This window comes from Dermacentor variabilis, chromosome 3 (genome assembly GCF_050947875.1).
Source record: "Dermacentor variabilis isolate Ectoservices chromosome 3, ASM5094787v1, whole genome shotgun sequence".
NCBI classification, from domain to species: Eukaryota; Metazoa; Arthropoda; class Arachnida; order Ixodida; family Ixodidae; genus Dermacentor; species Dermacentor variabilis.
This window is the reverse complement of record NC_134570.1, coordinates 22,235,890-22,258,696: the sequence shown is the minus strand read 5'-3', so window position 1 is coordinate 22,258,696 and position 22,807 is coordinate 22,235,890. Positions and strand designations below refer to the sequence as shown.

General features: G+C 46.5%; 1 protein-coding gene across 4 annotated transcripts in view; it reads left to right on the top strand.

Moving 5' to 3' along the window:
* skd (mediator complex subunit skuld) overlaps nucleotides 1-22,807 on the top strand; it is a 161,282-nt gene that overhangs the window by 111,834 nt on the left and 26,641 nt on the right. For 3 of the 4 annotated variants that reach the window (XM_075684473.1, XM_075684474.1, XM_075684471.1), the window contains 8 exons: nucleotides 3,641-3,911; nucleotides 7,307-7,569; nucleotides 11,499-11,832; nucleotides 13,460-13,627; nucleotides 14,889-15,298; nucleotides 15,985-16,179; nucleotides 19,967-20,193; nucleotides 21,486-21,966. In XM_075684473.1, coding sequence (XP_075540588.1) covers nucleotides 3,641-3,911; nucleotides 7,307-7,569; nucleotides 11,499-11,832; nucleotides 13,460-13,627; nucleotides 14,889-15,298; nucleotides 15,985-16,179; nucleotides 19,967-20,193; nucleotides 21,486-21,966 — 2,349 coding nt within the window. The remainder of the gene's footprint in view (nucleotides 1-3,640; nucleotides 3,912-7,306; nucleotides 7,570-11,498; nucleotides 11,833-13,459; nucleotides 13,628-14,888; nucleotides 15,299-15,984; nucleotides 16,180-19,966; nucleotides 20,194-21,485; nucleotides 21,967-22,807) is intronic. The other variant, XM_075684472.1, reaches the window with a different exon arrangement.

Below are 22,807 nucleotides of genomic sequence, written 5' to 3'. Positions count from 1 at the left end.
ATGGCCCCTTTCCGCTATCGATATGCTTCACTGCAATATGTTGTATATGCTTGATTGCATAATACCGCTGCACCACAGTGAAGCTGACTTTCAAGAACCCACATTATGCAATGCTTGACTCTTGCAGCGCGTTTCGTGCTTTGAAAGCGTTGGCAAAGGTGACGAAGACAGTGTCTGCACCATTGTGGACAGCGGCACATCCTTTCAGTGAAAAACACTGCGCCAAACAGGCTAGCGAACATTGAAGCAGGTATAGGCCTAGCATTGCAGAGCGCATGACAGCACAACACGACCATACGTTCACGCACAAAACGCAAATGGCTATGGTGGCCATAATGGCTAGGCATGCAAGAGCGCTGGTTTGAGGCTGTGGCATAATCAAAATGGCAGCGGCAGTGACTTTGATTACAGCTGTTTGGGACCTGTAGTCACGGTAAAAATTCAGAAAAATCGGAAGGCAAAAGGTTTCTGCATCCAAAATTTTAGGCGTCCTCATGCATTGGCTCACGGTGGTGCCGCGAAGGCATCCAAATAATCGGGCATGTCCAAAATATCGGTTATTGACTATATCAGACAAGTTATTACAAGGTGCAATGCTTACAAATTTTGTGCAGTAAAACATGGTGCTTCACATGCTCAGGAGTCCATTAGCATTGCATAACAAGAATGTCGCAAGATATGAGACACTTAGGTGCCTAGGAATCCGTATGTACAGTACAGTCAACTCTTACTAAAGGGATAGCCAAATTAGTATGCCAGCACTAATTACAGCTCACTTATATATGAAGGTCTAGAAAAAGAAGTTTTGTCAATAAAATGTCTGTTCAATCAAGTGTTTTTCCTCCCTCTGAAGCTGAAGAAGTAGTTAGTTATGTTTTACTGAATTCCAGTGATGTTTTCAATTTAATAGCGGATCTGTATTTTACGGCACTCTTATTGCGTAGCAACTTTTGCTTGCGAGTTTTCCCCCTGAAATACATCTTTACAGCTGGTGGGCTTTATGGGTTATCGCACAGCCAAGAAGAATACATTGTTGCGCCAAAAAAGGAAAATAAAGACTTGAGAAGGAAGAGTACGAAAAGACAGATTGAGCGCTGAACTTCAACTGATTTTATTCTTACGGCGGGGCAGGGAGAATGAACAAATGCGCATGCGTACATCAGTGTTGCCTAGAGCGAATCCAGTGACGTTTTTAACAGTTGCAACTCATTTTCAAACAGAAAAACAGACGTGTCACTAATACAACTCGTGCCTCTCTTTTTAATGTGATATGCCTCCAAAAGTTCTCTTGCTAACGTATCACCACTCCTGCCAAGTATCTTTATCTCACGCAGCAGTGGCTGGCATCTGCCTTCCATGCAAACCATGCAATGCGCAGGTAAATGCGCATTACCGTTATTGATTACAGACAATTCATGCTCCCGGGCCCGGTCATTAACACATCTCCCCGTTTGTCCAACGTAGGTTTTCCCACATTTTAGCGGTATTTCGTAAATAACGCCCGTCGCACATTTGACGTACTGTCTAGTGTGCTTTTTCTGGCATCCTGACTTTTTGTCAACGCGGCTTATGCGCGGACACAGTCCAGCCAACTTGCGTGGTGCCGAGAAAACAACTGGCACACCAAACCTAGTAGCGACTTTCTTCAAGTTGTGGGAAAGCTTGTGAACGTATGGCACCACTGCGGGTTTGCCTCGTTTTTCGTCGGGCCTAGGCGCATGCCTTATTCCCTTCACCTTCTGGAGCAATGTTTTAGACACCGCCCCAACGACCGAGCTCGGGTAGCCGGCTGTGTGTAGCCTCGCCAATTGCTTATCAAAGCTAGTCTGCATAGTGTGGGGGCACGACTTCATGAGAGCAGATTCAAGGCAAAGAGTGGCTATTCCTCTTTTAACTAACTTTGAGTGTGCCGAATCATACGGTAGCAATTCCTTCTGAGCACGTGGGTTATACTGCCAACATACGTGGTCTTTGTCAAAAAATAAAGACAGATCTAAAAACTGAAGAGTGCCATGGGAAGGGATTTCATGTGTAAATAGCATGCCCTTCCCATGTAGTCTAAAAACATCTAAGACCTGGCTAATGCACTGGTCAACGGTAAAATCATGGTTACCTTTTAAAGAATTAAAAAATCATCGACATATCTAAAAGCCTTAAGGTAGAACCTATCGTCAAAGGAACTGTGCAGGTCGCGGTCAATTGAAGCCAAGAAAATGTCACACAGCACAGGAGCGACGCAGGACCCGATGCATATCCCTTGTCGTTGAACTTACAACGGGAATAAGGCATGCGCCTTATTCGCCTTATAAGGCAGCAATTGGCAGGCTACAGGCTATAAGGCAGGCTTATAATGCGCCTTATAAGGCAGCAATTGGCGAGGCTACACACAGCCGGCTACCCGAGCTCAGTCGTTGGGGCGGTGTCTAAAACATTGCTCCAGAAGGTGAAGGGAATAAGGCATGCGCCTAGGCCCGACGAAAAACGAGGCAAACCCGCAGTGGTGCCATACGTTCACAAGCTTTCCCACAACTTGAAGAAAGTCGCTACTAGGTTTGGTGTGCCAGTTGTTTTCTCGGCACCACTCAAGTTGGCTGGACTGTGTCCGCGCATAAGCCGCGTTGACAAAAAGTCAGGATGCCAGAAAAAGCACACTAGACAGTACATCAAATGTGCGACGGGCGTTATTTACGAAATACCGCTAAAATGTGGGAAAACCTACGTTGGACAAACGGGGAGATGTGTTAATGACCGGGCCCGGGAGCATGAATTGTCTGTAATCAATAACGGTAATGCGCATTTACCTGCGCATTGCATGGTTTGCATGGAAGGCAGATGCCAGCCACTGCTGCGTGAGATAAAGATACTTGGCAGGAGTGGTGATACGTTAGCAAGAGAACTTTTGGAGGCATATCACATTAAAAAGAGAGGCACGAGTTGTATTAGTGACACGTCTGTTTTTCTGTTTGAAAATGAGTTGCAACTGTTAAAAACGTCACTGGATTCGCTCTAGGCAACACTGATGTACGCATGCGCATTTGTTCATTCTCCCTGCCCCGCCGTAAGAATAAAATCAGTTGAAGTTCAGCGCTCAATCTGTCTTTTCGTACTCTTCATTCTCAAGTCTTTATTTTCCTTTTTTGGCGCAACAATGTATTCTTCAGATCCCAACCAACTCGCCCAGCAACAAGTTCTACTCCACAGCCAAGAAATTGACAATCTTGGCCACTTGTAAAATAAAGTCACTTATCTTCTGGCAAATCTATTATTTTGAACTCCCCATTATATGAACTTTTATGCGCTTCGTGAGTATTCGGGCTATCAGTTAGCAGCTGTAGTTGTGCTTTCCAAAAGGGTATCAACCGTTGACCATAGTATTGCTAAGGAATTGTTTTTTCCGTATGTACAGTCAGCCACAAAAGTTCACACTCTGCAGGATCACAGTATAAGCTGAATATTTCCGCAGTCTGCACTAGTAGTATATGCAAACAGCGTGCTACTGTTGTATAGCTTTATTGGCTTCGGTCGAAAATTGTTTGGAAATTCAATTTTTTTCAAGATCACACGGTTCACAACCTTTTGTGGTCAGCTGTACTTTCATGCTGTTCGGAGCCTTCTGACACGCGCTTTCTTCTCTTCCCAGCAGGTGGACGAGGAAGGCCTGTTGGACTACGTTCAGAACCAGTGTCTGGGCATGTCCTTATCTCCGTGTTCAGTGCTGCACAAGACTTTGCAGCTGGGCTCCGAGCCACCACTGCCGCCTGTGGGAGTGCGCCCCCTGCAGGCCTCACTGGCTCTTCTGCAGGCCCTGGACGGTTGTGAGGTTGCCTACGGAGCACTCGAGGCTGTTGCTGCTCGACCACTGGAGGATAACCTCAAAAGTTCCTGCCTGCATCACTGGCCTTATCTGCACTGTAAGCAGTGATCTAATTGTCTGGTCCTGCATGAGATGTCTTCTGCGACATATTTAGAGGTTCTCCCTCTTTCCCACTCCCCACTGGTGTTGTTCTCCCCTTACAATGAGCTATTTTATTTATTTGAAATGCCTTCATGATGTTGTACATGACAAAATGCCTACACATTAAGGGGGGATGAGGGTCTTGAAAACTTTTTTTTTTTATTTCTTAACATATCTTCCTGAAAACTGGCATGCAGATATATCTTTGAATGCTGATCCCAAATATATATTCAGATTTTATATATCTCATCTAGAAATGAAGATATAGCAAAATAATTTATCCCACATAGGTCTTTTCTTACGGGCCATTATGATAATTTCTTAATTAAAAAAACTAGTTTTAAAGAATAGCTGTCATTTCCAAGGGCCCACTGCACATCCTAAAGCTAAAGAAATTTTTAAAAAGTGATCATATAGGTCATGAATGAATAACAAAGTAGGAAGAAAAAAAACAATGCGGGAGTAATTAGCTTACATCTGACCTAATTGCTAGTCTATTGGGTTTAATGAAAAATGGAAAGCTTTAGGATGTAGCTGAGGTTTTACTGAAAAAAATGATACCTAATTCAATAAAATCAGTTGATGCAAACATTATGAAAACTTCTGTAAGGCAAAGGCATTTGATCGAAAAAGCAAAGCTGAGAAAATTGCATTCAAAGTTTTGCTTACTCTGCCACTTTTGTTTACCTATCACATGGAAAAATTTAATGCTTTAGCATGCAGCCCAGTCATTACTGAACACAATAACACCAAACTCACAGAATTCTGTTCATGTAAAAATTGTGAAAACCTCTGTATTGCATTGGCACTTGACAAAAAGAAAAAGCTCAGAAAGTCGTCTTCACTTGCTGTGCCGACGTTCATTAGCTCGAACTTGCGGAAAGTCGCGGACTTCTTCGCCAATGAAGTTTTAATGTTGTCTGCGTACTTTTCGCACCCCGCGCACTCCGCGCAAAACAACGTGTCGAAGCGTTGAGCACGCGAGCTCGGTTTAGCCGCGTCCGTCGGCACCGAAGCGGCGTGCGGAAACGCCGAAGTCGACGTTAGGCTTAGGTCAGCCGGCTCGGCCGTTTCCGACGACACGGAATCCGAAGCGACTTGCAGCGTCTCAAAAGTTGGCATTTTCGACGGGCTTAGTCCAGGCGCATCCACCGGCACTGCAGAGACTTGCGGTAACACCGAAGTTGACACCGATCGGCACTGTCCAGCCGCGTCCACCGGCGAAGCTGTTGTTGGCGAGCTCAGTCCAGCCGCATCCACCAAGGGCACAGCAGCTTGCGGCATCACCGAAGCTGTAGTTCACGACGATGTAGCTCTCTTCTTATTCCATGCGCGTCTCTTCTTTCCGACTGCTTTTCGCGTGCTTGCTTTCAAGCGCGAGTCTCGCGCCATCGTGACACGCGGAACAAAGACACCAGGCACGCAAAAGCAAGAAATTCGTGGTTAAAAGAAGCGACTCAATAGCCAAAATATTTACAAGAATGATAAAGAAAAAGGCAGAAGGAAAAATAGTAGGAAACAAAGAGGAATGCGAAAAATGACGTGCGCGCCGGCGAAAGCAGACGACGTGAAGGAGTCGAACAACGGGGTCGCGGTAGGCGAAGCATGCGTCACGGCCAATCAGAGGGCTGCGCCTCGGGGAGGCGCCCGTTTCACCCAATCAGCGGCTGTCTCGCGACGATTTCGCGCTTGAGAACGGGTGCCTAGAGTGCCGATCGCTCTGCTGCACGAGGGTCTACAGCGTGCCGAGGGGCGCCAGAATGGAGAGCGGGAAACCAGCTTTCAAACGTGACCAAGATGGCGCCGATCGGTTCGCGTCGCGCGGAGCTACGGCAGCTTGAAAATGAGGCAAACGTTCGCGCTTGGCGTTCAATTTCGGCTCACCGACGTTTCTAAATTGCCGTTTTTTTTATACTTCGAGTAGGAATTGCGCCATAATATTTTGTAAAGGCATAGTTGGGACATTAAAGACTTCAAAAACGCAATTTTTGAAAATTGCCATTTTTGACCATTTTTCGCGATTTCAAGACCCGCGTCCCCCCTTAATCAGGCTTGCTGCGACCAAGCTCAAGCCAGCATAAATTGCTAATGGTGTTGGTGCTGTTGTAGCTGGTTCCTCTATTTATTTTTTTAGTCAAATGCATAGAAAAAAACCTTGTGCAGTAAAGCTTCTCTGAGCACAGGATTGACCTTGTGGGGAGAGACTTGCATTGCAATTCTGTATTTTGACCCGAGTCAGCAGCTTCTTTGGGGGAGGCATCTTGGTGGGAAACTTTGATGTGCCCACTCAGTGAAAATCATTGTGGCACGAGACAAGTTGCCGACGCTTGTTGAGCTTGTGAAGCTCGAGCGACACGAAACGAAGACGCGCATTGTCGTTTTAAGAAGCTGATGGGGAGCCAAAATGAAATTTAGCTGGTGGACAACACCGGATTACAATGCTACGATGTCACCAGAGCTAAACATGACGCTCACCTCATGCCGGCTGAGCAGCATGTTTGGGTTATCGCCTGTTAAAAGTGTGTAGTACACTTTCAACTGCACTCCACCACAAACGCTGTGAAACAGACAGGGAGAAGCTCATCGCAACATGACAACATCTGTGCGGGTTTGCCGATTGGACAAAAATGACATGACCCTGACAGACTGAAGGGGTTATAAGCCAGCAAACCACCGGAAAGGGAGAAACATTCAGAGACGTTCTTGCCACGAGCCACAGTATACGATGTGCTACCAGCCATCGATGACTGTTTACTGTTATTTTACTTGTTCCTAAGCTCTGTACATAATGTAAATAAACCTTCCCTTCTCAATGTTCCCTTCAGCGTCAGCCGACTCCTGCTCTCAACAACAAGATCTTGTAACGGGCAGTATTCTTGAATAATCCCTTTAGATGCAGCTATAACTTTTGCAAGACTTTGCATCGGATTTGTCGAAGTACGCTGCTGACAGCATTCCTGACTTTATGCACAGATAACGAGCTTGGCACAGCGCCAGAAATGTCGGCAGCCAATTACACCGGTGCATTCGACGCTGAGCCGAACGAAATCACGCGAAATTGACAGTACCTCCTAAGATTATTGGCCAAGAATGCTGCTCTAGATAGTAATCGAGCTCAATATAGACCAACAGCGACCTTGGAAAAAACGTGCTCCTTCGCCATTTTGTGATAGAATGACACTGTGTTGGACGGCTCTGGTGGTAGGTTGTTGCCAATGCGATTTTCGTTTTTTATCCAATAGTAGTGCTCAGGCAGTTACGATTTTAATTGCTATGTTATAGTGCTCCTGTTGCATGCAGTTCTATACCTGTCTGCCCTGACAAGAGAACTATGTCTGTGCATCTCTACAGGCCCATGTCCCGCTAGTAGTTTGATGACGATGGGACTGCTGCGTGGCCTTCAGCCATTGCTACAAGATGCTGTACACAAGAAGCGCAACCAGGGTCTCTGGGAGGTCACATACCGCGTGGCAGGACCCCTCACTTGGCGGCAGTTTCATCGTCTTGCTGGCCGAGGCACCGAAGACCAGTGTGAGCCGCAGCCCATCCCATCCCTCCTGGTTGGTTATGACCGGGACTGGCTTGCCCTCTCACCCTTTGCCCTGAAGTACTGGGTGAGTTTGCATGGTTGCATTTCTTGTGTTTCTCAAGTTGAAAACTAGTTGTCTCCATGTATTGCGATTTGTTGGCAGCTTGGCTATTTAAAACCTTTGTCATGTCTACCAGCCCTGTTTTGTTATTGTCCCGCTTTGTCTTTTTGTTGTGATTTTGTGTAGGCAGGAGCTTATCCCCTTCAGTCACAATTCTGATCGACCATCAATAAATGTGTGAAATTTACATACCGTATTTACTTGCATAATAGGTGCACCCCCAGTTTGGTCGCGGAAAATCAAATTTTTTTTATTTCCGCACATAATAGGCGCACCCCGAACTTGGCACTGTGATCAGTACCGCATTTACATGATTGCAAGCCGACGCCCTCTTCCCCCTCCGTCTCGGGTGAAAAAAACACGCACGCACATTCCACAACCCAAGCTCATTAACGTATTTGCTGGACTACTAGTCCTCATTAGTGTTGCTGCTGTCGCAGCTGCTGCGGACCCACAGCACATACAACATCGTGAAAGCCAGTTCTTCCGTTAACCATCGTTAACTACCGATACCCCCTCCCCGAACCGCCGCGAAGCAAGCGAGCACGACGATCTAACGCAGCCATAGAAACCAAAAAAGAGAAGAAAAACGCATCAACGAGCGAAAAATAGTTCTCCCATCAACTTTCGATAACACCCCCCTCCAAACCGGCGCGCGGATGTAAGCTTTTCACTGCCTCCACTGATGCAGCTCGGAAAGTTGGGTGACTCTCGGAGGCCGGGTGACTCGAAACAAGCGACAGTGCCATCGCCATCAATGCTCCACACAGGCACAGAAAAGAAAAAAACGCCACATCTCGCCATTTTGCAAGCGGCGTGCAGTTCGTGTGGTTGCGTGTTCCGCAATGGGGAAGTACTGTAGCTACACGGCTGCATTCAAACTGAAAGCTGTGCAGTATGCACTCGAGCATGGGAACCGTGCTGCAAGCAGACATTTCAGTGTCAGAGAGACAAGCATTCGCTACTTGCGAGGTAAGCAAGAAAAACTTCCTGCCACCAAAAAGTCTCGACGGGCCTTCCGCAATGCAAAGTCCGGAAAGTATGCGCAAGTGGAAGAGCAATTCGTTCAACACATACGGGGCCTTCGACAGGACGGTTGTGCAGTGTCTCTCGACATGGTGCAGACTGAGGCACGCAGAATTGCCCGAGCGCAGAGCATCGAAGCGAAAGATTTCAAAGCAAGCTCCGGATGGGCAATGCGCTTCATGCGACGCCATGGACTTACCCTGAGAAGGCGCACAACGCTGTGCCAGCACTTGCCCTCAGCATACAAGGACAAGGTACTGGAGTTCCACCGTTTTTTTATACGGCTCTGGCAGCAAAAGAACTTCATTTTGTCCCAGATTGGGAATGCAGATCAGACCCCCCTCTGTTTCGACATGCCGAGAAATACAACTGTAGAGGAGAAAGGTACACGAAGTGTGCTTATTATAACATCTGGCGCAGAAAAAGAAAGATGTACTATCATGGTTGGTAGTGACTGCGGATGGGCGCAAACTACCGCCTTATGTTATTTTTAAGAGAAAGACGCTCCCAAAGGAAAATTTCCCTCGAGACATCTACGTCAGGGTCCAGGAGAAAGGTTGGATGTCCACAGAGTTGATGGTGGACTGGGTCAAGACCGTCTGGGGCCGGCGGCTGGGCGGCCTGTTGTATCCGGCCATGCTCGTTTTGGACAGTTTTCGTGGGCACCTTGTAGAATGTGTACGAGAGAAGTTGTTAGAGCTGCGCACGGATATTGCCGTGATTCCCAGAGGCCTCACTTCAGTACTGCACCCTTTGGACGTGTCCTTAAATAAGCCTTTTAAGGACAACGTTCGAAGGCTGTACACTAAATGGATGGCTGGAGGACAGGGTCAACTTACTCCAGGTGGCAAAATTATGAGGCCGCCTATGGAAATGTTCTGCTGATGGATCGTGGAAGCTTGGCAAGAGATCTCCGATGACATCGTCAGGAAAAGTTTCAAGAAGACGGGGATCTCTAACGTATTGGATGCGAGCGAAGACGACATGCTGTGGTAGCTCAGACAAAGAAGACGAGCCTACACCCGGTGGTGATGAGTATGTTATCTCCAACTCGGACTCTGAATAGTGGAAGGAGAGGAGGATGTCATGTATTAATAAATTTTACGTGTGTGCAGTCGACATCTCGCCTGTTCATTAAAAGGTAAGTAGGTACCTTTTATTTTTCCTTTTATACTGGATTTATTGGTAAATTACGTGAGAGTAGCCATATTCGTGGCATATGTTAAATTTTAAAGTGCAAGAATGCGAGCTGAAAAAATTTCGTAAATTTTCCCCCTCGTAATAGGCACACCCCGAACTTCGAGCCGGATTTTCTGAGAAAAAAAAAAGTGCACCTAGTATGCGAGTAAATACGGTAATTTTATGCCAAGGTGCTGGAGACTCCATAGAAAGCAAATTAAGGTGGGATGAGAGTGACACTGGGCATTTTATAGAGGTCCATCATAATTATATACTGCAGTTACTCTAATCTATGCGGGCCCTGATTCTAAGCCAACCCTTAAATGTCCAAAGAAAAAATAAAAGAAACTTATCTCGACTGTAGGCCAAACAAAAAAGTGAGGATAGCATTCACAAAATGAAAATAGCATTTATTTAATATGAACATGCCGAGCTCACTCTACGTCATGATCGGTGCTAGCCTCGTACGCTTGTGGACGCACGCAAGCTCGCGTCCGCGTGCCAACGCATGCACGACAGTTCGGCAAGATTAGTACGCGTCAAATTGAGCGCGATCTTGGTTAACAGCTCTTCTCTGTTATGGCATGCTTATGTTCCTTATCAGTGTCATCTCCTTGTTACGGCGCATGCAAAAAGCGTGTCCGGTTGCTCTATCCAACGACAGACGTTTTTCTCATCGATGCTGAGTCCCGCCCAGCTTGAACATGTGACGATGCCTCTGTGGCTAGCACAACTTTTCGTTTAAAAGTGACACTATAGTGGCATTGCCTGTTTGGGTGCAACTATGATAACGCCACGTCGCACGTCAATGCGACACAGGTCAAAATGGAGATGTCTCTCGTGTACTTCAGTTGGTTACTGGTGCAGCTAGTAGTGGCTGTGATACTGACTTTGCTAGGTGGCACTAGCTATGCACCGTAGTTAACATTTTCAATTACGAACTGGCACATTGTTTAAAATGCTCGAATCTTAAGCTGACCCTAGAGTTTGTTATAGGATTATTTGAAAAATACTGTCGGCCTCACTTCAAAAAGATATGTTGGTAATTGAATATTAATTTATTGTATAGTCAGTCATATTACATTTCTTCATTAAAAATGTTGAATCACCTGCTCGAACTGTATGCACAGGTTTATTATGTCGTGCAAGCATTACAGGGGGGGGGGGAGGAATCTTTCGTAATTGCTACCCAAACACCACATTGGAAATGTCCCGTCAAACACTGTAGTACCTTCACCAAAGTGGACGTCTGAAACGATACATTTCACTCAAATGTGTAATGGGTGTACTGTAGGAAATCAGAACGTTCAATTTACTCAAAGCTTAATGTTTGTTGTTTATTTCTTGCAGTACAAGCACTGCACAGTAATGGCAAAAATAAGTCGAATCCACAAATGTGTACACCGTGACTAAAAGGGTTTATAGAATGCATGTTGTGTATAAGTCAACTTGTGCTGCTTACATGGAGCTTTGATTGTTAGGAGAGGAGCAGGTAATTGACCATAGCCAAAACAACTTCGAGACACTTCGAGATCCGTGCAGATCTCAAAGTGTCATGTTGTTTGGCTATTATTTGCCTGCAGTGACCTGCTTCTTTCCTAACCATGATTTCACCTGACCAAATGGTATTTCATCTGGTATTCTATTCAAGTGTTTAGTGCTAACATGTCTTGTCATTGCTAATTCAGGACAAGCTCTTGCTAGAGCCCTACTCACCGTCACGGGACATTGCCTACGTGGTGGTAGTGCCAGACAGCGAAGCGGTGCTACCGGGTGTACGAGCTTTCTTCCAAGATCTTAGCGCAACCTACCAGGCACTGAACCTTGGCCGCCATTGCCCACTCTCTCGTGGAGGTCTGCGGGAGGGGCTTCTTCGTGTGTCCGGCAGCCTGGCTTTGCCATCTAGTGAGCCGCTACAGCAGCCTGCTTCAGCTCCCGATGATGACTGGCTGGGCCCTCTAGCAGAGGGACCCCTTGGACCTCGGCTGAGGCTCTTCGCTCGTGCTTGCAAGTTACAGCTTGGTAAGATAATACTCTTCAACATTGTATATTTAAGGTGTCAGTATTGCCAGGTGGAAATTTCTACCATACAGTGAAAATCTCCATCCAGCAAGACAGGAACAGGTAATAGGCATTGGCTGATACAGAGATGTGTGTCATGGCTAATGCAAGTATCAAAATTGAAATGAACATTTTGTTGTACAGTATAGTGCACAACCACGCAGTGAAATCATATAGCATGGTTGGCTACAACTTGGCTTTAAAGGGACACTAAAGGTTACCAGAAAGTCAAGTTAAAGTGATAAAGCAATGCTCTAGAATGTCTAAGGCGTCAATATTATCGCGAACAGAGCTTTAGTAACCGAGAAATTGAGGTAAATGCATGACACGATTTGAGACCCCCCAGCGACATTCCGGTACTAGCCCAATGACGAAAGCACTCCTCATCATAAGTTATGTCACTAGTACTCAAAAACTCGTATTAAAAAGATAATTTTATTAGATTATAAGACGGAAGAAAATGCTACTTGCCTACTTCTATTCAATTCTAAGAAAAAATGACATTTTCACGTTACCCTTGAGTAGTACGGGTGATCGAAAGGTTTCGTTTTCGCTCGACTCTGCGCGCTCGACTTTGCGCCACGCGTGCTTTGGAGTTTCAGTTGTTTCTTTATCGCGTTGTGCTGCGGTGGTCCTGCTGGCTCGCGAAACTTGCATTTGGAACCAGCAGCGAGAATGCCACGTCCATGTGATGTCGTGGGATGCGCGAACGGTCCGCGGAACTTGGCCAAGGGCAGTTGCAGCGGCGAATCCAACGTTACTTATCACTGTGTGCCAACGAGTCAAACTCTCCGTTCGAAATGGTTAAGTGCCGTACCTCTGCCACAGCGCGCCGGCAAAGAGCCGAATAATCACATAGTGTGCTCGCTACACTTTCGTCCAGAGGATTACGAGTTAAATGCCGACTTATTGAAGTCGCGTGGAGTGCCTTTCAAAGCAGGCCGCCGGCGTAGTAGTACGCAACGACACCTGCAGCGCGAGGCCTCAGCAGCAGGTCACGTTCATCAGTGCCTAAATCGCTGAACTCGAGCCCAGCATCGTGAGCCAATGTGTCGTCGTCAGGGTCGTCCATTGCAACGAGCGTCGAAGTTGGCGTCGTAAAATAAAGAACCAGCTTATCTTCGCGCGCTTTCCCTTCCGCTAGCCACCATAGTTCCGCTCTCGCGCTGCTGTCGACTCTGTCTTGGCTCTGTTTCTGGCTGCGCGTTTTCGTTTTGCGCGGAAAAGCTGTAGCGCCGTCTGCCGGAGCCGTTTTACACACCGATGGCGCAACGTCATTATGAGACCATGACGTCAATACTCCTTGATAGGGGGGGGGCGGGTGATTTGAACTGCACTGGAGCTATGCGGACGCTTCAGAACGCATTTTCTTTTAAAATAAGTCTCTTCTTCGCATGAAACGAGCGTTTCGAGTTTTCTGGGATGGTATTTCAACAGTCCACGCTGACTTAATATTAACCTTTAGTGTCCCTTTAACACTTGCTTTAACAACAACTCAGGTTGACTCCAGTGAATTGTGAGATGTGTGGACATAATTTGTGGATGTATTTAGTGACTTGTTTATTTATGGGGCTTCGTTATTTGGCAGGCCCTCACCTAGCAACGCAGAGCCTAGACAGGGGCATGCTAGAAGGGCCCCCAACCATGAACCGGTGTGGTGCTGAAGGCAGGGCACCTCTTGCCTCACCACGGCCACCGCCAACGCCTGAGGCAGCTCAAGAAGGAAATGCCACGCCACGACCACATGACACTGCAGGTCAGTTAAAATGCTCTCTTGTGCAGCTGATTAGTCTGCTGGGGGACGATGGCTTTATATGAACAACTGCCCAGTTGTACTAATCGTAAATTGTGTTGCTGTATACAGACTCGGGTTTGTATGCTTTTGTAAGGTTGGCTTATTTCTTTGGTTTCAATTGTTAGTTTTGCAGTCTACTTTCCCCAAAGCTGTTTAGCGCTGCACATACGCAGAGAATCTCCTATGTGGTTTGTAAAATGTGTTCAGCAACAGATTGCAATGCTTTCGTGGTGCAAGTAAGTAGAGTTAAACTTCAGTGCAGTAAACCTCATTAGTATATACCCGCTTAATGTGTAGTTGTGGTTTAAGAGGGGGCGCAGGTCTTTAGCTTTGAGAAATCACACAAGAATAGTTTTTTCAGTTTTGGCATATTCATAATTATCGGGGTCCCTTCCACCCATAGCTGAAGTTTTGGGCCTTTGAGACGAATAGTTATAAAGAAATTACCAAATAAACGAGCGAACTCAATGTGGTTTCTTGCAAGAACATCGCAAAAGCGCCCATACTGTATCTGGTGGCGGCGCATTTTGTAGCCGTCCGCCATTACATGGCCATCTTGGTCTCGTTTGAAAGAGCGATCCTTCAGCTCTTTTTCCCACCATAGAAGAGCCTTATGTGTCGCGTCAATGCAGACAAAAGTCTAAAAAAGTAAAAAACGAATGCGAGCCCCTCATTGGCTGCTTGTGATCATGTGGCGAAATGGAGGCTTCTCATTGTCCTGTACAGCACGCGCGAAGTTCAGCCGCATGCCCGCCTGCATATCGTTCGCGCATGCCACCATTTTGAGAGCAGATAAAGACGCACGTGAACATGCAATATGCCGCCGTATCGGTAGTGCCACACTGTCCACAAGCTTGGGAAAAAGCGCAGGAATTGTGTTCATGTCAGAGGTGTGAATGTGTTCATTTTGTCGACTCTCCGTGAACAAAATGCTTTTTATTTTTTCTTTCTTTCTCTCTCTCTCTCTTATGGACATTCTTTCTTTCCCGATTGCCCGATAATAAGGAAAGTTTTCCACGCCCAGTGTAAAACTTTTCAGCTTCTGTAAAAAGTCGAATTGCAATATAACAAAATTTCTCTTTAAGAAAGTGCCAATTTTATCGGCTTTGTTACATTGAACTTTAGTTTCATTTGAACTACTTTGCATGCCAGTGAAATTCATATGGTGTTCACTGTTATTACTAGCGACCTCATTCTTGAATGTTTTACTGCTGGGTTTCAGAGGGCTCCCAGGAGACATCCTCAGCGTCAGGAGCTGCAGGGACAGCTTCAGGGCCGGGAGCTACGGCAGGGAACCAGAGTGGCTCGACGCCGTCTTCCAACCAATCTGGATCAAGCGCAGTGCCAACCAGCACAGGTTCAGGGAGCAGTGCCAGTTTTGGTGGTGGAGCCAGCAGCACATCGGGATCGACAACGGGTGCCTCGTCAGCCACCAGTGTTTCTGCACTTGCAGCTGAAGAGGGCGAGGAAGAGCAGCAACCCCCAGCCCTGGTTGTGTACCTGGTTGAACCGTTCACACTGGGCTCCTCAGACCCTGATGTTTTACGTACGGCCACTCTGGGGCTACACCGGTGCTTCTCCCAGCTCCTCGAGTGCCTGCCTGAACCTCTGCAGAGCAACACCTATGTTCAGGTATGTGGTGTCATATTTTTATATGGCCCCTGTCTGGGTAGTGCTAAAATGCAAGTACAGTCAGTCTCTGTAAAGTATCTTAGATAGTTTGAACTCTCACATTTTCACTTTTACCGAGCTTTTAAAAACCCCTGTCTGCGGCCATACCTTGACTGTCCCTGTTACCCCTTTTTGGTACCCCTTTCTTTTTTAAATGGAGTGAAAGTTTCCGTGCATCTGAATGCCAAAAGACGGAGAAAAGCGAAGACAAAATTATTATTCTTATTTCGCAGATTTTAAGGCCCTTCTTCTCTCCCCTCCCCCAAGCCAGGGTGGGTGATATGCATTTGGCAGCACTCTCCAAAAATGCTGTGCAATGGCCTAACCCCATTCTCCCGTAATGCATAGACATTTGTGAAAAATCAGGGAGAGCCATATGTAATCTGCAGTAAAAACTTGGTAAATTGTGTCATTAGCATTGCAGACACGTATCCAAGAACAGTGTTGTTTGTTTTTCCCAGTGTCGAATATTTTCTGTGAAACATTAATACCTACAGGCGTCATTAGCCCAGAAAGTGTTAAAGCTGTTTACAGCATATCATTGCCAATTTGTCACTTCCAGCGCAAACACTGCGCAATAGCAAGTGCCCGCCAGTCTTTAGATGTGTGCATTGTTCTGACCGAGGTGGGAAAAAATGGTTTTTCAGATTCTGAGCCTGGACTCCATTCTGGGAGATGCTGGCAACACATTGGAGGGGGCGTGTCGGCAAGAGCAGCTACGGTCACATGCCCTCTCCGTGTTTTATCAGTGTGCACGGCTCATCACACATCAGTCCAACGTCAAGTCTCTCACAGGATTTGGTCCAGCAGCTGCACAAGATGAATTCCTCAAGTCCCGATCGGTAAGACTTACGGTTGATGGTTTTTGTACATTTCAAGAGGAATATATGGCAACAGAAAATCAATAATACATTTTTTTTTTCCACTCATATTCGCTATGTCAAGGACTTGGCAAATGTCTCCACAGACATTAATTTTTTCACCGGAGATATGGAGGTAGACAGATGTGTGGAGGTCTCACCTCGCTCTTGGGGCAAACGAACGACAACGCAGTAGTGCAAACAATCACAAGGGCAGTTGTTGCACCTTTCATAGACTAATTCTGCTAGCAATAAATGGGTGCGCAACAAATCGAGGAATTCCGACTCACCGCAACCGGATAGCGAGCGAATATGTTCGCCCCATGCTGGACACCAGCACCTGGTCGATCGCGTGTACAGTCACGCGAACAGTGGCACTTTCGAACAAGGCCTCGTGAGACAGTCTCGCAGAAGCATGGATCGGTGCACACGCTGAACATCTGCACTGCTTGCCGACCCGGTGCCATAGAGAACAGCCTTCTGCCTTTTGCGCCTGACCAACAGTGCCGCTAGGCGGTGTCAGCAGCGTAACACTCGCATCATATCTCGTAATGCGCTGCAACCAAGCTGACCGCCGCCGACGCTAAGCTACGCAGAGCAGCCGGATTACAGGAGATGTAAGACGTGGGGAAAACGTCTTAGGGGATGCGTGAGAGCCGCACATCCCCACTGATGGTAGCATTCGCTTTTTCTCTCATTCTCAGCTCCATCCTGCTTCTTTCTTTTAGTGAGTAGAACGAAAACTAATTAAATAGTCTGTTTCCATGGTATAATATACTCACACACATTGCTTACTCCAGAAATTCAAGTGTAGTGTAAGAAACTGTGGGTTGGACACTCCCACATCGTTATAACCAAACAGGTTAGATTGAACCAATGGATCTAACTAAGCAATTGTGATTTTTTTTTATTTACATTTGAAGCTAGTGGATTAAAATATCTTAACAAAGGCAAGGTTGCCTGACGGGCCGTGGTTGCTTAGTAGCTATGGTGTTGGGCTGCTAAGCACCATGTCACGGAATCGAATCCCGACCACGGCGGCTGCATTTTGATTGGGGCAAAATGTGAAAACACCCATGTACTTAGATCTAGGTGCATGTTAAAAAACCCCAGGTGGTTCAAATTTCCCAAGTCCCCCACTGCGGCGTGTGGCGTAAGCAAATTGTGGTTTTGGCACATAAAACACCGTAATTTAATTTAAGTTTTTTGGCAAGAGATGTACCGTATTTACTCGAATCTAGGCGGGCCACAATTCTAAGCCAACCTTTATATGTCTAGAGCCAAAATGAAAAAAAAATGTAAAAAAACTTACCTAGAGTGTAGGCCAAACAGAAAAGTGAGGACAGCGTTCACAAAATGAGAACAGCACTTGTTCAATTTTAACATGCCGAGCTCGTTCTGCGTCATCATCGCTACTAGCGTCGTTGCTATCTTCCGTATCGCTGTCATCTCCTCGTTGCGGCACACACAAAAAGCGTCTCCCATTGCCCCCTCCAACAATGGACCTTTTTCTCATCGGTGCTAAAGTGCCGCCAGGCTTGAACATTTGATGATGATGCTTCTGCGGCTAGCACAACTTTTCGTTTGAAAGCAGCACTATAGTGGCATCGCTCGTTTGGTGTCATTACGAGAAAGGCGACATCGCTCGTGTACTTCAGTTGGCTACTGGCATAGCTAGTAGCAGCTGCAGTACTGACTTTTCTAGATGGCGTTAGCTATGCACCATGTTTATCATTTTCAATTAAAAATTGGGGCATTTATTAAAGCCCTCGTATCTAAGAGGACAAGTGGTTCTGTGCTATCAAGAGCCCCGATGCCGGGGCACAACTATGGGCTGTCAGAGGGCCCACGATGCTGCGGTCGGGCATGGCCTGACTGTCTTAACGTGGGAGCGGCCCGCAGCGCGCTGAGTCATGTACCTCAGGACCTTCATTAAAGTTTTGCATCTATCCATCCATCCATCTAAGCTGACCCTAGAGTTTGGCATATGAATATTTGAAAAATAAGTATCAGCCTAGATTCGAATAAACATGGTAAAAGAACTAGAGGTGTGCAAATACCAAATTGTAGATTTCGAATATTGAGTATTAGAAAATTTTTCACAAATTCTAATGCTTACAAATTTTGGGCCAGAAAATATGATGCTACACATGGCTTGGAAGTCTCCTAGCATTGCATAACACGAATTTAGCAAGCTATCAGTAACTCTGGTACCCAGGAATCAAAATGTACAGTACGGCCTACCCTTATTAAAGGGAACACCACATTAGTGTGCCACCGCTGCTTACAGCTCAATTCTATAATATACAGGTCTAGTTTTTTGTCCTTCCAATGGAGTTTCTGTTGAATAGAATCGATTTCTCTTTCCTACTGAAACTAATGAATTGGTGAAGTTCTGTTGTACTGAATATCAGTGAGGTTATCAGTTTAACTGTGGGCCCGTGTTTTGTGGCAATCTTTTATTTATTGCATACAAGGTATTGCCCTCCAGTTTTTATCCGAAACGCACACCTATTTTGCGTGTCTCCTCGCACAGGACCTTGGAGGTAATCTCTCCACAGCAATTGCAGCGTCAAGACAGTTCGTGCCTTGGTACGCATTGGGTTCTGGCACGTCTAGTGTTGTTGGTCACGTAATGTCAAGGTTTAGAGACACGGTGCAAAGCATGCGCTCGCGTTGTGACCGCGACTTCTTGGTCATCGAGTGAGATCTGTTAATGTATCCTTGAGCGCATCATGTGACACCAATAAAACTACGAACCTTACTTCGTTGTTGCCTTTCTGCTATCACTAGCAGTGCTCTGCCTTTCTGGCAAAAACTGACCCCCCCCCCCCGAAGGCTAATATCTGCATCTTTTTACACTTTTGTTTCTAATTTTTGGGCACTGGCTGCAGGCACTAAGCATGGTCAGCCATAGCATCCAAAATTTATAGTGCCGCGCGACGAACCACAATCAAATCTCGGACCCTGTGAGCCACGTCAATGCATTGCTCTCAACATGAACTGCACCGCACGCTGGTGCTCATAACTGCACTATTATGGCCCGACTTTTTTGGGCACTGGCTGCAGGCACTAAGCATGGCCAGCCATAGCATCCAAAATTTACAGTGCCGCGCGACGAATCACAATCAAATCTCGGACCCTGTGAGCTACATCAATGCATTGCTCTCAACACGATCTGCACCACACGCGTTGGTGCTCATAACTGCGCTATTATGGCCCGACTTTCTTGCAATTTGTTTATAAGTGCTTACTAACAAGACACTAACCATCAGGAATTGCCTGGATATTTGTGAAGTTGTTCTTATGGCTGAAACTATAAAAGTTCAATTTAAAATAAAATTCGTAATTTAACATTTTTTTGCTGCATGTAAAACTTCTTCATATTGAGGTTCAACTGTATTCGAAAAATGTAATATAGTAGATATTCGATTTGTGAATCAAATTATTTGAACTTTCGATTAGATTCGGTGATATTCGAGTATTCACACTCGCCTAAAAACCTGCTTTTAGTTCCCAACAGTGATATCCTATCATTCTTGCACTGTTTCGACCAAAATCTAATAGAGTGTGACACTGCTAGTAAACCTTCTGACATGGCAGTTGCCTGTGCTGTCTAGTCGATGGCCGCTGTACTTCCACATTCAACAAACAAAAAAAGTTGCAATTGGTGGTTTAGGTTGTGTGGAGTGGAAATTATTAAGAATGCGGCATGTGAACTGGTGAATGTTGTACAGTAGCTGAGCATGCGTGTTCGTTGCCTTGGCAGGGGGGCGTGAGTCCAGTGAAGTTGTGGAGCCCGCCATTTGTCTTGGCTCCGCAAAAGGACAAGCAGACAGAATTGGGAGAGATGTTCGGGGACCGCAGGGAGAAGTGTGGCATCCTCTTTTGTGCCTACTGCCTGACAGAGGACCAGCGTTGGCTCCTAGCCAGTGTCAGCAATGACAAAGGTGACCTGCTCGACAACTGCTCCATCAACATTGAGATCCCCAACCGGTGAGTGTGGCACATACACAGCTGCCACTACTTTTTGCCCTTGGTGCACTAGTGGGTCGCTTTAGCTTGACCGAATACCTGCTTTCTGTGGCCTTTCAAAGAGATGTGCTTCACATTTTAAGTTCAAACGTTGTAATGTTGCAGAGCAATGGCAGCGTTATTGTTATGATTTGTGCCCCCCGAGAACGGCATAATGAGTTCATTTGAAATATTTCTTTGTAATTGTTGCTGCAGGGGAAGTTAATGATATCCCGTATTTACTTGCACAATGATCGCACTCACGTAATGATCGCACCCCTGAATTGTGTTGTCAAAATTCAATTTTTTTTTCCTTTCCCATGTAATGATCGCACCCCGAACTTGCCGCAGCGATGTGTCGTGTGCGTAGTCTAGCTAATGATGATCGCATTAAGACATACCCAAATGGTCTGCATGCACCAAACGTTCTTAAGCAGATGCCCCATTTTATTCCTTTCATCACTTTCCACACTTCCATGAAAAAAAAAGCTACAAGCAAGCATGCCTTGGCTTTATCATTTGTAGGCTTTATAGTGGTTGTGGTCAGCAGCAACAAAAAAGGTGCTTTTCGACTCTTCTCGTCCGCACTCGTAGGCATGCAACAAATTGCGAGCGGCAACGATAGTAGCCACGTTTACACTGATATGTTGGAAGTGTACCCTATTCATACGCCGATACTTGTAACACAGCTAAGATATTCGCCCACCCATAGTGGAAGTGTGCCGTATTGGGATAGTAGTGAGCACAAATGCCGTAGTTTCCGCAGCATGCCCTCCATGGGTTTCTATGACACTGGCAGCTAAGCACGCCCATCTCTGTTTCTGTCCCCTCAAAGTGTTCATGGCTACGTTACTGCTGCAAACTTGCCGATAGTAACAATATTATTCATTACTGATACAGAAGAAACTGTTTCAGTGCATGTAGTATACTCATGAGAAGAAGAAAAATCGCCTGCGGCTTGCTCCGCCGGCCGCCATTTTCGTTTTGGTGTCCTGCACTGTTACAATGGCAGCCACCTATTTGTTGACCTGTTGTCATCTTGCAGCAAACGCGACATGAAAAAAAAATGTTTTCGCGGGAAATTTAACCAGTGTAATGATCGTACCCCTGAATTTGGGTCAATTTTTTTTTTACAAAAAAGTGCAATCATTACGCGAGCAAATATGGTAACCCTAACAAGAAGTTGCACTAAATCATTGTGCACTTTACAGCAGCCATTCTTATCTGCTGAATGCATTTTATTCTCTCTCTCTCTCTTTCTTTTTTCTTTACAGGACACGTAGAAAAAAAGTGTGCGTTCGCCGATTGGGCCTGCACAAGCTGCTTGAGTGGCTACTGGGTGTTGCGGCGTGTGGTGCTCGTGCTGGTGGTGCAGTCGCTCAGCCATGGCGACTCGTTGTGGGTCGTTTGGGTCGTGTTGGTCATGGTGAACTGCGCGAGTGGGCAGGACTTCTTGGCCGACGAAGTCTGCTGCGCTATTCTCGCCGGCTGCGAGAACTCTGTCACCAGTGTGCTGCATCATCGTCGTCCTCCTCCTCTTCTGCGTGCGGTGGTGTGGGTGGTATTGTGGGGGGTCCCTGTGTGCTCTCGGCGTGCCTGGTGTCGCTGGAACCAGACAGCGCTTTGCGGCTTTTCCATGATCAATATACACCGGATGAGCGGTTCACATCTTCGTGTGTCAGTTGTGACCTTGCTACTCCCCAAGATGCCACTGCCACTCACATTCTTGTCTTCCCTACATCTGCAACCACTCAGGTGAGCAGCATTCCCTACAATGGATTGTGTGCTTACAGCTGTGTTCCTCTGCATACCCATTGCATACCCACCAACTTTTACAACTATCGTAAAATGACTGACCTTCATAGCTTGTCGTATAGGTGGTAATACAGTTGAATCCCGCTATAACGAAATTCACGGTGCACGAAAAAAAATTCGTTCTCGCGGAACTTCGTTATCGCAAAAATTTGACGTGAAACGCAGAAAGAATTGCCCAAGCAGCAGCAAAGGCGTTTAATGCCAAAAATCTGTAAGCTTGGTTTGCTTACGCTTCACGGCGAGCAACGCCGTCACGCGATTTTCGCACTCGGTCAGCAAACCCATTGCAACATCGTCGTCTCGGACAGCAACGAAATTCCTGATGACATCAAAAGCGTCCATCACCTGTACGGCGGTTGCCGCAGCCGGCGCTTCCTGTACGTCGGCGTCTTCTTCATCGGAAGAGTCCTTATCATTCCGGGCAGCTTTTATGATCTGCTCATCACTCACATCTTCGTGAACAACAACACAAGCGTCAGCGCCGATGTATTCGTCGAGCTCGAGATTAGGCGGCACGGTTCCTATTTCTCCCAGCGTTTTCCAGGCGGCCGCGATCCCCGGAGCCGGTGACGCCTCTTCGTCGTCGTCTGTAACGCCTGGTGTTAGGCCAGCAGAGTGTACGGGTCGACCTTCGGCAAATCCGGCGTGCCTGAAACAGTTCACAATTACTGAGCGCCCCAGTGTGCTCCAGGCAGCAGACATAATCTGCAGTGCCACGTACAAGTCCACCTTCGTGTCTCGGCCGGTTTCAGTGTTAAAAAGCAGCCGCTGAATTAACCTC